Source organism: Anolis carolinensis, unplaced genomic scaffold (genome assembly GCF_035594765.1).
Source record: "Anolis carolinensis isolate JA03-04 unplaced genomic scaffold, rAnoCar3.1.pri scaffold_15, whole genome shotgun sequence".
NCBI classification, from domain to species: domain Eukaryota; kingdom Metazoa; phylum Chordata; class Lepidosauria; order Squamata; family Dactyloidae; genus Anolis; species Anolis carolinensis.
In genome coordinates this window covers 8,465,012-8,480,162 of record NW_026943826.1, presented here as the reverse complement: position 1 = coordinate 8,480,162, position 15,151 = coordinate 8,465,012, and the positions used below count along the sequence as shown (strand labels likewise).

At 41.6% G+C, this 15,151-nt stretch overlaps 1 protein-coding gene across 1 annotated transcript in view; it reads right to left on the bottom strand.

Annotated features, from left to right (window-relative positions):
• noc2l (NOC2 like nucleolar associated transcriptional repressor) overlaps positions 1-15,151 on the bottom strand; it is a 73,623-nt gene that overhangs the window by 21,650 nt on the left and 36,822 nt on the right. The window contains exons 13-17 of the mRNA XM_062965939.1: positions 8,349-8,462; positions 8,020-8,121; positions 4,461-4,604; positions 2,483-2,596; positions 1,342-1,480 (exon numbers count right to left, since the gene is read on the bottom strand). Coding sequence (XP_062822009.1) covers positions 1,342-1,480; positions 2,483-2,596; positions 4,461-4,604; positions 8,020-8,121; positions 8,349-8,462 — 613 coding nt within the window. The remainder of the gene's footprint in view (positions 1-1,341; positions 1,481-2,482; positions 2,597-4,460; positions 4,605-8,019; positions 8,122-8,348; positions 8,463-15,151) is intronic.

Here is a 15,151-nt window from a genome sequence, read left to right as displayed (position 1 = left end):
ATTACAACATAACATTACTAAGTATTGAACTACAGTAGAGTCTCACTTATCCAACACTTGCTTATCCAACGTTCTGGATTATCCAACGCATTTTGTAGCATTTTTCTGCTTTTTCTGTCAAATTTGTTGTATAACATGATGTTTTGGTGATTCATTTGTAAAACCATAACCTAATTTGATGTTTAATAGGCTTTTCCTTAATCCCTCCTTATTCTTATCCAAGATATTCGCTTATCCAAGCTTCTGCCGGCCCGTTTAGCTTGGATAAGTGAGACTCTACTGTATCTGTTTTTATTTCTGAAATTTACCGCTCTCGGCTTATACTGGAGTCAATGTTTTCCCAGTTTTTTTGTGGTAAAATTAGGTGCCTCGGCTTATATTCGGGTTGGCTTATACTCGAGTATATACGGTAATTTTATTGGTATCTCGGCTTATACTGGAGTCAATGTTTTCCCAGTTTTTTTGTGGTGAAATTAGGTGCCTCGGCTTATATTGGGGCCGGCTTATACTCGAGTATATACGGTATTATTATTATTATTACTACTATTATTCAGTGATCCATTCAGTGTAAAGCTACAGTCTATACGCTGACCACTAGAGTTCTGTACATAGTGGTCAAATCTGTCACAAACTCTAATTTCTTGCAAAGTAAAGTCAATTTGGAATTAGGGTTTAGTCTATTTCCCTATTGCAGAGTAATTAAAGTTATCTCTAATTTTTATGGAATATGATATTTTAACTAACAAATTAGTTAAAAACTCATATCATTGCAATTCAGGTAATGATTCTATATAAGAAGCTGGAGTTCTCGTGCCGAACAGATGTGAGATCTCAACCCTAAGGCACTTCCATATCTGGTCTCATTTGGCCCGAGGCCTGTTTGCAGGCAAAATTGTAGCTTTGCAAATAATTGCAGAGAAAAAGAAAGAGGGAGAAAGGCAACAAAAAAAAGGCAACGAAAGAGATGTATTTGTCCTCATTTAGCTTTGGCTCATTCATCTTTCCTCCTGACCGATCGATCCCCAAAGTTTGGAAACGTTCCTTTTGGGTCACTATTTATTCATTTATTTACAGTATTTATATTCTGCCTTTCTCAGGGTGGATCACAATGCACATATACATGGCAAATATTAAATGCCATTAGACATATATAGACAGACACAGAGGTAATTTAACATTTTTCCAGCTTCCGGCTTCATGAGGATATGCTCGATTCCGGCCACAGGGGAGCTGCTGCTTCACTGTCTACTTGTGACACCGAACCCTTGATGGGAGTACTTCCTCATTATTATTATTATTATTTCTACATCTAACCCCATAAAATATATTCAGGCTCCATACCTTTGACCAATAGGCTGCCTGTCCCTTCCTCCTCGGAGTCGCTGTCCATCTCAAAAAGCTCCTTGAACTCCCTTTTGTCGTCCTCTTTCTGTTCGCCTGGCTTCTTCCGCTTGATTTCAGGGAGGTTCAGGTCTTCTAGCTGTAAGTAGATACAGACAAGGTTATATATAATATATAATACTCATATTACACTATACTAATATTATAATATATTGTATATACATATAATATTGATAATATAATAATAACACAATATTATAACTATATTTATATTACATGCAATATTACTAATAACATTGCAATATAGTCATATAGTAACACATAATAATATATAATGCTTATATTGTGCTTTACTAACAATATAATATATTGTATGTATATATAACTTGTAAGCCGCCCGAAGTCCCGTTCTGGGTGAGAAGGGTTGGATATAAATGTAGCAAATAATAATATTATAACATGTATATTTATATTACATGCAGTATTACTAATAATATTGCAATATAGTTGTATAGTACAATATAATAATATATAATGCGTATATAGTGCTTATATTGTGCTATAATAATAATATAATATATTGTATGTATATATAACTTGTAAGCCGCCCGGAGTCCCCTTTGGGATGAGAAGGGCGGGATATAAATGTCGCAAATAAATAAATAAATAAATAAATAAATAAGTGTGTGTGTGTATATAAATATATATACATACACACTAACCTGGGTACTCGGCATTGCTCAGGTTATTTGAAAACGTCCATTTTTAGCTGTACAAAATGCATAAAGTTGTGGATTAAGTACAACTGACATCATGCCAGGTTGAGCCTGAGAAACTCCATCGGTACTTAAAGTTTTAAAAAATATTTTTTATTTTTTAATTGACCCGGGTTGGCCTCGAACTCATGAGTGATTTATTGCAGCAGGCTGCTCACCAGCCTTGGCCACAGCCCGGCCCCACAAGCTCCGTTTCAGGAGAGGCATCCCTGCTCTTCTCCCACACAGAAGTGAGAATGCCGCTTCAGCAATATATTAAAATAATCTTCTTTAAAAAATACTAAAATCCACCATCAATATTTCTAGTCAATTAGGCGCAACCAATTAATACACTTAGTAAATCTCTGTGTGCCACGAGGCCCTACCCGCTCTTTGCCGCTGATCTCCAGCTGCAGCTCCTTCTCCCTGAGCTTCTTCCAGTGAGCATAGTATTTTGTCAGCGGCGTCCCTTCTTCTCTGACCTTCTTTTCCCATTGTTCCTGGGGAGAATCGCAACCAAAGGAAACAAGGCTACCTTGAATTACAGAGACAAGATATACCTGGATTCTTATGCCCATTGGTGAACCAAGGCAGAAAGAGGATGGCTTTCAATTAAGCAGAAATCTCAACTTGTTGGTTTTCCAACAAAAGATTCCCCCAGGCAGGAAGCAGCCAGGCTTTGAAGCTGCAATGCTATTTAATGCTAACCAAGCTGGCCAACTGCAACATTCACACTTGCCTCCAACAGACAAAGGTTCTTTCTCCCACCCTGGACATTATTCCACATATATCTGATTGTTTCATGTCTAACACCTCCCAACAAAGGATTCCTCCAGGCAGGAATCAGCCAGGCTTTGAAGCTGCAATGCTAATCAAGGTGATTAATTGCACTTGCCACCAACAGACAAGAGTTCCTTCTCCCATCCTGGACATTATTCCACAAGTATACATATACATACATACATACATACATACATACATACATACATACATACACACACACACACACACACACACACACACACACATATATATATATATGATTGTTTCATGTATAACACCTCCCAACAAAGGATTCCTCCAGGCAGGAATCAGCAAGGCTTTGAAGTTGCAATGCTAATCAAGGCGCTTAATTGCACTTGCCTCCAACAGACAAGAATTCTTTCTCCCACCCTGGACATTATTCCACAACCTGATTGTTTCAGGTCTAACACCTCCAAACAAAGGATTCCTACAGGCAGGAATCAGCCAGGCTTTGAAGCTGAAATGCTAATCAAGGCGATTAATTGCACTTGACTCATGCAGACAAGAGTTCTTTCTCCCACACTGGACATTATTCCACAAATATATATATAAACGTGATTGTTTCATGTCTAACACCTCCCAAGAAAGGATTCCTCCAGGCAGGAATCAGCCAGGCTTTGAAGCTGCAATGCTAATCAAGGCGATTAATTGCCTCCCACAAACAAAAGTTCTTTCTCCCACCCTGGACATTATACACACACACCTGATTGTTTCATGTCTAACACCTCCCAACAAAAGAGTTCTTTCTCCCACCCTGGACATTACTCCACATATATATATATATATATATATATATATATATATATATATATATACACACCTGATTGTTTCATGTCTAACACCTCCCAACAAAGGAGTCCTCCAGGCAGGAATCAGCCAGGCTTTGAAGCTGCAATGCTAATCACGGTGATTAATTGCACTTGCCTCCAACAGACAAGAGTTCTTTCTCCCACCCTGGACATTATACACACACACCTGATTGTTTCATGTCTAACACCTCCCAACAAAAGAGTTCTTTCTCCCACCCTGGACATTATTCCACAAATATATATATAAACCTGATTGTTTCATGTCTAACACCTCCCAACAAAGGATTCCTCCAGGCAGGAATCAGCCAGGCTTTGAAGCTGCAATGCTAATCAAGGTGCACTTGCCTCCAATAGATAAGAGTTCTTTCTCCCACCCTGGACAATTTTCCACACACACACACATATATAAACCTGATTGTTTCATGTCTAACACCTCCCAACAAAGGATTCCTCCAGGCAGGAATCAGCCAGGCTTTGAAGATGCAATGCTAATCAAGGTGATTAATTACACTTGCCTCCAACAGACAAGAGTTCTTTCTCTCACCCTAGATATTCCACAGATATGTAAACCCCACTTGCCTTTTTTCCAACAGACCTCACAACCTCTGAGGATGCCTGCCATAGATGTGGGCGAAATGTCAGGAGAGAATGCTTCTGGAACATCCCAGAAAACTCTCAGAAACCCGGTATCTAGACTGTTGTTGTTGTTGTGTCATACTATAGCCATCCCCAGAAAGAGAAGAAGACTCACCACAGCCTCGCGGTTGGCGACGCCAAAGCTGGCTTTCTGGCGCTTGGTGGTGATGTAGGCAGAGTTTTCCTGCAGCTTCTCCAAGAGCTGGCGGATGGTCTTGCAATAGTTGGCAACCTTGCAGTCCTTCAGGAAAGACTTCAGCTGGAAAAGGAGGAGGTGGAAAAGGGACAGGAAAAGAACCAGACGGGAGAAGAATCCATCAAAGGCTTCCAATTTGAAGCAAACCAAAAACAAAATTCCCTCCAACTTCTGTTCCTTTCAAGATTATATATTTAGAATGAACGCCAGTTGAGAAATGAGGACAGGCAGAATTGAGCAAACCCAGGAGCATGGCTCTGGTTTCAAAAGCATGGGAATAGGAAACAGATAGAGAAGAGTAATGTTTTCAAAAAGAGAGCCCCTAGTGCATCGGGGAATTATTGGCCTTGTTTGCACTCCCTTCTATCTATTTTCGCAGCCCCGGAAAGCATCTCAGTGTCCCACTTTCTGAAAGGATCGATAGGTTTGCAAGTGACACAGAAAAAAAAAGTTCTTCATAAACAGCAATTGTTCAATACATCTTTTGAAGGAAGAAAACTCCTCTTATGGGTGCTGGACTACAACTCCCATCATCTTGGCTACTCAAAATGCAAGTCTGGACTAATGACATACAAATCCATCAACCTCTGCGAACTGTTGGGGGAACTCTGCATATATTATATCAAATCAAATCACGTTTTATTGATTAGCCCAGGGGTCGCCAAACTAAGGCCCGGGGGCCAGATGCGGCCCTCTGAGGTCATTTACCTGGCCCCCGCCCTCGGTTTTATAATATAATATATTGTATATACATATAATATTGATAATAATATTATAATGTAATACAATATAACACTAATAGTATTACCATAGAATAATATTAATTATATATTCTATATTACATATAATATTACTAATAATACTACAGTATAGTGGTATAGTTCAATACAGTAATATATAATGCTAATATTGTGCTATGCTAATAATATAATATATTGTATGTACATATAATTTGTAAGCTGCCCTGAGACCCCTTTGGGGTGAGAAGGGTGTGATACAAATGTAGTAAATAAATGCAGAAAATAAATAAATAATAAATAAATACATTTTAGACTTAGGCTCGCCCAAAGTCTGAAATGACTTGAAGGCACACAACAACAACAACAACAACAACAACAACAACAACAACAACAACCCTAATTAACTTGACTATCTCATTGGCCAGAAGCAGGACCACACTTCCCATTGAAATCCTGATAAATGTATGTTGGTTAAAATTGTTTTTATTTTTAAATATTGCATTGTTCTTTCGTTGTTCTTGTTGTTGTTGTTTTTGCACTACAAATAAGACATATGCAGTGTGCATCGGAATTTGTTTGTATTTTTTTTTTCAAATGATAATCCGGCCCCTCGACAGTCTGAAGGATTGTGGACCGGCCCTCGGCTTAAAAAGTTTGAGGACCCCTGGATTAGCCCATCGGCCGTATCAAAACACTTAACACATAGACATATATTATACTAGCTGTGCCCAGCCACGCGCTGCTGTGGCAAAGTGGTGGTGGTATTGGTTAAAAGTTGTTGTGGAATTTTTATTTGATGTTATTTGTATTTTTTTAATTAATTTTATTGTAACTTACCTTTTTTATTTATTATATTTTATTATTTTGTTGTATTATTTTTAGTTATTTTGTTATAGTATTTTATTGTATTAATTTTTTAGTGTTTTTAATTATTTTTATTGTATTATTTGTATTTATTTTATTTTTTATTCTTTTATTAACACTGGGCTGAGTGGGTTGCTAGGAGACCAAGTGGGCGGAGCTTAGCCTTCTAAGTGGCAGCAATTGGATAAAAACAATTATTGCTCTCCCTCTAAGTAGGACTTTATTTTTCTTTTCTTTTTGTTGTATCAACCTAGAGGCATGGATGATGGGTTGTGTTGTCAAATTTCGAGGTTGGGGGGCCTGTAGTTTTGTTGTTTTGTGGGTCACCGTGATGCCATCACTCATTTTTATATATAGATGTGTTTTAATAGTGTTTCATCTCCTGCTTTAATGATGTTGCACCCCACCTTGAGCCACAGGGAGAGGTATCATCATTATTATTGTTGTTGTTGTTGTTGTTATCATTATTATTTTATTGTATGACACAGCAAACAAGATAGATATGATGTCAGTGCTGAAGATTCTGACTGTGTTGGTTAGTGATTGGATTTCTGTTTCCGATTTTCCATAAAGCTTTAGATCATCCATGTACAGCAAGTGGGAAGTTTTTGGTGAATGTCTTGCTGTTTGGTAGCCCAGGTTTGTTTTCTGTAGAATTAATGACAGAGGGACCATTGCAATGATAAACAGCAGTGGTGACAGTGAGTCACCCTGGAAAATTCCTCTCCTGATGTTAACAGTTCCATAGCTTTCGTTGCCCTGTTTTCCATTGTTTGATTGCATTTTCGGTGAACTTTCTAATATTTTCACAAACCCTGACGACATCTAGACATTTTATGATCCAACAATGTGGCAATGAGTCAAATGCTTTTTTGTAATCAATCCAAGTTGTATAGGTTTGTTTTGCGACTTTTGCAATTCTCCAGTATCATTTTGTCAATCAGAAGCTGATATTTCATGCCCCTACTTCTTCTTTTATTGCCTTTTTGTTCTACTGGCAAGATGTTATTTTCCTCAAAGTAATCCTCCAAGTAATATTATTATTATTTTATTATGACACAGCAAACAAGATAGATATGCTGGATTTCATATCACAAAATCACAAGTCAAACACTTCCCAAGTGTCTAGGACTGTGGGATGTATTTTCGGATGATGCGTGCAGATTCCAGCAGGGTGGCCTTTTGCAGTTGGCAGATCGTAATTTTGTCGGTGTCTATTGTTTCCAAATGCCGGCTGAGATCTTTTGGCACGGCACCCAATGTGCCAATCACCACCGGGACCACCTGCACTGGTTTCTGCCAGTCTTTGAAGTTCAATCTTGAGGTCCTGATAGTGGCTGAGTTTTTCCTGTTGTTTTTCGTCAATGCGACTGTCACCTGGGATGGCAACATCAATGATCCAACCCTTTTTCTTTTCCGCAACTGTGATGTCTGGTATGTTGTGTTCCAGAACTTTCCATGCAATGTTTTGTTGTGCCAGCTGTCAGCTCTAGTTTGTAGTGCGGTTTTCTTGTACTGGTTTTTTGTCTATTATTATTATTATTAGACTAATATTATATTATTATTATTATTATGCCACAGCAAACAAGATAGATATGCATGCCAAGTTTGGTCCAGATCAATCATTGTTTCGGTTCATAAGAAAATAAATAAGAGGTAGTAAATGACAGCGTGAAAGGGGTATCTCACGATCACAATCCTGCTGTTGCCAACCATACAAAAATGCTCTCAAACCCATGTTGCCCATAATAGAATTTTTACCAATCACCCAGACAGCTCTGGTGCACAAACAGAGCACAGCTAGCCCTCTGTATCTACAGATTCAACTATCCATGGCTTGAAAATATTTTTTAAAAAACTCCAAGTTCCCTTACCTGAAGAACAGCGGGGAGAGCTAGCTCCGGAAACCCAATCATGCAGGCCTGGCTATGAAGATACTCCAAAGTCAAATCATACAGCTGATCAATGAGTCCATCCTGGAAGGGACAGAACGGAACTTGAAAACACATGGTTCCAATATTTTGTTTTGTTATTGTTATCTTTAACTGTACGATTTGAAAGGGAAATCATACAGAAGTTAAATAAATACATAAAATAGTAAGTTTGGAATTAACCTAAATGCATTTCCCAAAAGTTCAAAGCCAAACCAAGGCCCCCAGACACCACTGCAAATCCCATCAACAGTGGAAATTCCCCTTTTTACCCGGAAGGCTTTCTCCTGCAGGTTGGCATTAGAGAGCTTCAAGATGACAGCGAAGTTAATGGGCTTGTTGCTCATGCGGCCGGGTTTCTTGTTGAAGTCTACTTCTTGGAAGATCTGTTCGGCGGAGGATAAAATACGTTATTATTAAAGGGACACTTTTACCAGAGCAAAGAGCAAGATGGTGGTCTTCCTCTCCTTGGACAACTCCACAGGGAAAGCAACCAAACCTTTCTTCAACTCTGGTGAATAGAAAAGCATATTCTGCCTCATTTATAGTCACAACTACTGCATGAGGATATGAAGTTGTTCTTATTCTATGCTGTTGTTTTCATGATGGACTCTATGTTCTTGTTCTAATGGTTTATCACTACATTATAGATGTTCTTCTTATCAGTACCACAAGCTTCCCACAGAACTACAAAAGTTGGGCAGACAAACACACATTTTGAACACAATAATAATAATAAATCCTCAAAGCACAGCAGACAAAAAACCAGTACAAGAAAACCGCACTACAAACTAGAGCTGACAGCTGGCACAACAAAACATTGCATGGAAAGTTCCTTGACAAAATTGAAGGAAAAGCTGATAAGGAGAAGACCTGGCTCTGGCTCACGAATGGGACCCTGAAGAAGGAGACAGAAGGCCTGATCCTTGCAGCCCAGGAGCAAGACATCAGGACAAAGGCAATTCAGGCCAAGATCGAAAAATCAGCTGATGACCCAAAATGCAGACTGTGCAAGGAAACCGACGAAACCATTGATCATATCCTCAGCTGCTGTAAGAAAATCGCACAGACAGACTACAAACAGAGGCACAACTGTGTGGGCCAAATGATTCATTGGAACTTATGCCTCAAGTACCACCTTCCAGCAGTGAAGAACTGGTGGAATCACAAACCTGCAAAGGTAATGGAAAATGAACACGCAAAGATACTGTGGGACTTCCGAGTCCAGACTGACAAAGTTCTGAAAGAAAACACACCAGACATCACAGTTGTGGAAAAGAACAAGGTTTGGATCACTGATGTGACAGTCGCATTGACGAAAAACAACAGGATAAACTCAGCCGCTTTCAGGACCTCAAGATTGAACTTCAAATACTCTGGCAGACACCAGTGCAGGTGATCCCGGTGGTGATCGGCACATTGGGTGCCGTGCCAAAAGATCTCAGCCGGCATTTGGAAACAATAGACATTGACAAAATTACAATCTGCCACCTGCAAAAGGCCACCCTACTGGGATCTGCGCGCATCATCAGAAAATACATCACACAGTCCTAGACACTTGGGAAGTGTTCGACTTGTGATTTTGTGAAACGAAATCCAGCATATCTATCTTGTTTGCTGTGTCATAAAATAATAATAATAATAATAATAATAATAATAATAATAATAATAATAATAGTCCTAGACACTTTGGAAGTGTCCAACATATGATATCATATGGTCATATTTTAGGCAAGTCATGTCATTTTTAATGTATTTGTCGTGACTTTTAATGTATTTTTCATTGATGATGGTGATGACGAAAAATCCAAAAGGCCCCACAGTCTCCTTATACTCATGAAACTAAAGTGAACAAGCCATAGGATCCAAGACTCTACATGTTCCAGGAGTAAAGTAATACAGTAGAGTCTCACTTATCCAACATTCTGGATTATCCAACACATTTTTGTAGTCAATGTTTTCAATACATCGTGATATTTTGGTGCTAAATTCGTAAATACAGTAATTACTATATAGCATTACTGTTTATTGAACTACTTTTTCTGTCAAATTTGTTGTAAATATGATGTTTTGGTGCTTCATTTGTAAAATTATAATCTAACTTGATGTTTAATAGGCTTTTCCTTAATCCCTCCTTATTATCCAACATATTCGCTTATCCAAAATTCTGCCGGCCTGTTTATGTTAGATAAGTGAGCTTCTACTGTATATATAAACCTGATTGTTTCATGTCTAACACCTCCCAACAAAGGATTCCTCCAGGCAGGAATCAGCCAGGCTTTGAAGCTGCAATGCTAATCAAGGTGATTAATTGCACTTGCCTCCAACAGACAAGACCAGGGAAAAACTGTACAGGTCAAATTCTTCATCTGACTGAGCATATCGAGGAAGGCTACGAGAAAGGCTGCATCATGGGAACAGTTTTTGTGGACCTTACGGCAGCCTATGACACGGTGCAACATAGAAAAATGCTGCATAAAGTCTACCATATCACCCGGGACTTTGACTTTACAAAAACTGTCCAGACCCTCTTAGAAAACCGCAGCTTCTATGTGGAGTTTCAGGGCCAGAAAAGCAGATGGAGGAGGCAAAAGAATGGTTTACCCCAAGGCAGCGTTCTTGCACCAGCCTTATTTAACATCTTCACGAACGATCAGCCACAACCTCCACTCACAAAGAGCTTTATATATGCTCATGACCTTGGCCTTACAACACAAGCAAAAGATTTTGAAACAGTTGAAAAGCAACTCACCAATGCCTTGAAAGATCTCTCCAGCTACTACAAAGAGAACCACCTGAAGCCTAACCCTGCCAAGACACAAGTGTGTGCTTTCCACCTACTTAACCGCGAAGCCAACAGGAGACTGAAAGTTACCTAGGAAGGCCAAGAGCTCGAACACTGTTTCCATCCTAAATACCTTGGTGTCACCTTAGACCGAACACTAACATATAGGAAACACGGCATGAACACCAAGCACAAAGTAGCTGCACGCAATAACATCCTGCGGAAACTGACTGGCAGCGCATGGGGTGCAGACCCACAAGTAGTAAGAACATCAGCCCTGGCCTTGTCTTTCTCAACTGCAGAGTCTGCCTGTCCTGTTTGGCACAAGTCTGCCCATGCAAAGCAGGTGGACATAGCACTGAATGAAACATGCAGAATCATCACGGGATGCCTTAAACCTACATCAGTTGATAAACTCTACAAGTTAGCTGGCATTGCCCCTCCTGACGTGCAACGGGAAGTTGCTGCTAACGGTGAGAGAAAAAAGGTCGAACATTGTGAAAGCCACCCACTGCATGGCTATCACCCTCCTCCCACCAGACTCAAATCAAGGAAGGGCTTCATGAGAACCACCACTCCTCTTGATGTCCCCCCAGCAACAGCAAGGGTGTCCCTCTGGGCAGCTAAACCTGGCAATTCTAACTGGATGGCCCCCCATGAGGGTCTTCCTCCAGGGGCAAACCAAGAATGGGCAACTTGGAAGTCCCTGAACAGACTCAGAAGCGGAGTGGGCAGATCAAAAGACAACTTGGCAAGGTGGCACTACCTGGAGGAATCCTCCACCTTGTGTGACTGTGGAGCAGAACAAACAACTCAGCATATGTATGCTTGCCCACAATGCCCTGCCTCATGCACGGAGGAGGAGCTGTTTAAAGCTACAGACAATGCGGTTGCTGTTGCCCGCTTTTGGTCCAAAACTATTTAGTTGCTTGTGATTTTCTTTTTTTTATTATTTCCATTATTTGAAATGTATTTGTTGTACAATGTACACGAAATAAATAAATAAAACAGACAAGAGTTCTTTCTCTCACGTTAGATACATTCTGCCAGCCCGTTTATGTTGGATAAGTGAGACTCTACTGTAGTTCCGATCTCTACCCAAAGGCGCCAGATCTCATTGGATCTTGGAAGCTAGGCAGGCCCAGCTCTGGTGAGGACTTGGATGGGAGGTCCTAGAAGCCCTAGCCAGCTTGTTCAATGGCCAGGAATTCTGGGAGGTGAGGTCCAAAACACCCGGACGATTGAAGAGGCCTGCTCTAGAAAATTGGTGGCCGAAAGGCAGTTTCAGGAGGCGCACACATCTCCAAAACCCTTCCACCGCATATTTGGCGTGTCCTAGCTTCACATGTCCCACAAATCCATCACTGCCTGGGTGTGTTGCTGGGTGGCGGTTCTTTTTTTAACGTGCCTCTCGGAGCGTATCAGGGTTAACACGTCTTTCCTTCCCGTAAACCCCGAGGGGAAAAGGAGATGATTTTTAAATTGGCAAGCCAGCCTTGTCCCCCACGGGGAAGGAGGCGGGGAAGGCGAGAGAGGAGCCAGTTTCCACGTTGTTTACCCAGACTTGCCTTCCAGCCCTGGAGCCAAACAAGCCTCCTGCCGCTGGAACCGACGCCTGTCAGCCCCAAATATTATCATAAATGAAATGCAGAGACAGTGCTGGAGGTGGCAGAACCTCCCGGATTCATTTCGGTCCGGGACTTTCCACCCAACTCGGTTCTAAGGACAGGACGCCGCCGCACGTCTCGACCCTCCGAAAGAGCGGTGAAGCCGCCGGGGGCAGGTGTTCTCCGCGCCAGGGAAGCAGAAGCTGCTGTCAAGACACATCATGCCTCTTGCTCTTCTTTCCCCCCACGGCAGGGGCTTGGGGAATTCCGGCGCCCCGGAGAGACCGCACAAGACGCCCAAGCTGTCACGGCAGCAGTGACAAGGACAGCGGAGGGGAAGGGAAGGGGGGAAGGAGAAACAAGCGCCCCTTTCCAATCCAAGAAGCACAGGGAAGGGAAACAGCCGTGACAGGGAGGGGAGAGAGGTGGGTAACAGGTCGGGGCATTCCCAAAGGACGGGACACACAATGGCAATAATAATAATAATAATAATAATAATAATAATAATAATAACCCAGTAAAGAATACACACAAAGGATTAGATAAATTCTCAAAAGCAAGCTCAATGGAGGCAACACCATCAAGGCCATAAACACCTGGGCCATACCTGTCATAAGATATACTGCTGGCATCATAAACTAGACACAGGCAGAACTGGACAATGTGGACAGAAAAACAAGAAAACTCAAGACCATTCATCATTCACTGCACCCTCGCAGTGATGTTGACCGGCTATATCTGCCTAGAAGATCAGGGGGCAGAGGACTCTTACAAGTAAAACAAGCAGTCGAAGAAGAAGAACATGCCCTGGCAGAATATGTCAAGCAAAGTGAAGAACCTGCTTGGATTGAAGTCAAAAATCAGAAACTCCTCAAAGTCCAGCAGACAAAAAACCACTACAAGAAAACCGCACTACAAACTAGAGCTGACAGCTGGCACAACAAAACATTGCATGGAAAGTACCTTGACAATATTGAAGGAAAAGCTGACAAGGAGAAGACCTGGCTCTGGCTCACGAATGGGACCCTGAAGAAGGAGACAGAAGGCCTGATCCTTGTAGCCCAGGAGCAAGCCATCAGAACAAAGGCAATTCAGGCCAAGATCAAAAAATCAGCCAGTGACCCAAAATGCAGACTGTGCATGGAAGCCGATGAAACCATTGATTATATCCTCAGCTGCTGTAAGAAAATCGCACAGACAGACTACAAACAGAGGCACAACTATACAGCCCAAATGATTCATTGGAACTTATGCCTCAAGTACCACCTCCCAGCAGTAAAGAACTGGTGGGATAACAAACCTGCAAAAGTATTGGAAAACAAGCACGCAAAGATACTATGGGACTTCCGAATCCAGACTGGCAAAGTTCTGGAACAAAACACACCAGATATCACAGTTGTGGAAAAGAAAAAGGTTTGGATCATTGATGTTGCCATCCCAGGTGACAGTCGCATTGACGAAAAACAACAGGAAAAACTCAGCCGCTATCAGGACCTCAAGATTGAACTTCAAAGACTCTGGCAGAAACCAGTGCAGGTGGTCCCGGTGGTGATGGGCACACTGGGTGCCGTGCCAAAAGATCTCAGCTGGCATTTGGAAACAATAGACATTGACAAAATTACGATCTGCCAACTGCAAAAGGCCACCCTACTGGGATCTGCGCGCATCATCCGAAAATACATCACACAGTCCTAGACACTTGGGAAGTGTTCGACTTGTGATTTTGTGAAACGAAATCCAGTATATCTATCTTGTTTGCTGTGTCATAATAAAATAATAATAATAATCAATCACAAACTGCTCAAAGCACAGCAGACAAAAAACTAATACAAGAAAACTGCACTACAAACTAGAGCTGACGGCTGGCACCACAAAACATTGCATGGAAAGTTCCTTGACAAATTTGAAGGTAAAGCGATAAGGAGAAGACCTGGCTCTGGCTCACGAATGGGACCCTGAAGAAGGAGACAGAAGGCCTGATCCTTGCAGCCCAGGAGCAAGACATCAGGACAAAGGCAATTCAGGCCAAGATCGAAAAATCAGCTGATGACCCAAAATGCAGACTGTGCAAGGAAACCGACAAAACCATGGATCATATCCTCAGCTGCTGTAAGAAAATCGCACAGACAGACTACAAACAGAGGCACAACTATGCAGCCCAAATGATTCACTGGAACTTATGCCTGAAGAAGGAGACAGAAAGCCTGATCCTTGCAGCCCCGGAGCAAGCCATCAGAATAAAGGCAATTCGGGCCAAGTATATAGTTACCTAAAATATAAACAAATGGGCCTCCATGTTCACACAGTGGCATCTCCATTTTCAGAAGCTGATCCCTACATACGGATACAGAGACGAACTGTGGGTTGTTTAAAGGAACATAAACGAAGTATATTGACATTGACGCCTTCTCCTCCCCGACCCAACAACTACCCAGTCCGTGTTGGTGGGTAGGGTGCCTGTTTAAAGGCCCAGCAGCGTGGGATGTGGTTGGCGGCAGGAAACGGGAAGGAAAGCAAGCGAAAACCACAACCGGGATGATATATGTGGCTTGTGGGCTCTCCTTATCTACCGGAGGTTGAGGGGGAAAGAGAGCAAGGACAGGGGGGGGAGAGGTGGGTGAATGAGGCTCTAGTCTGAAACTCAAGTTGCAAAATCTCAGAGAGGAAGGAAAGTGTTAGTAGA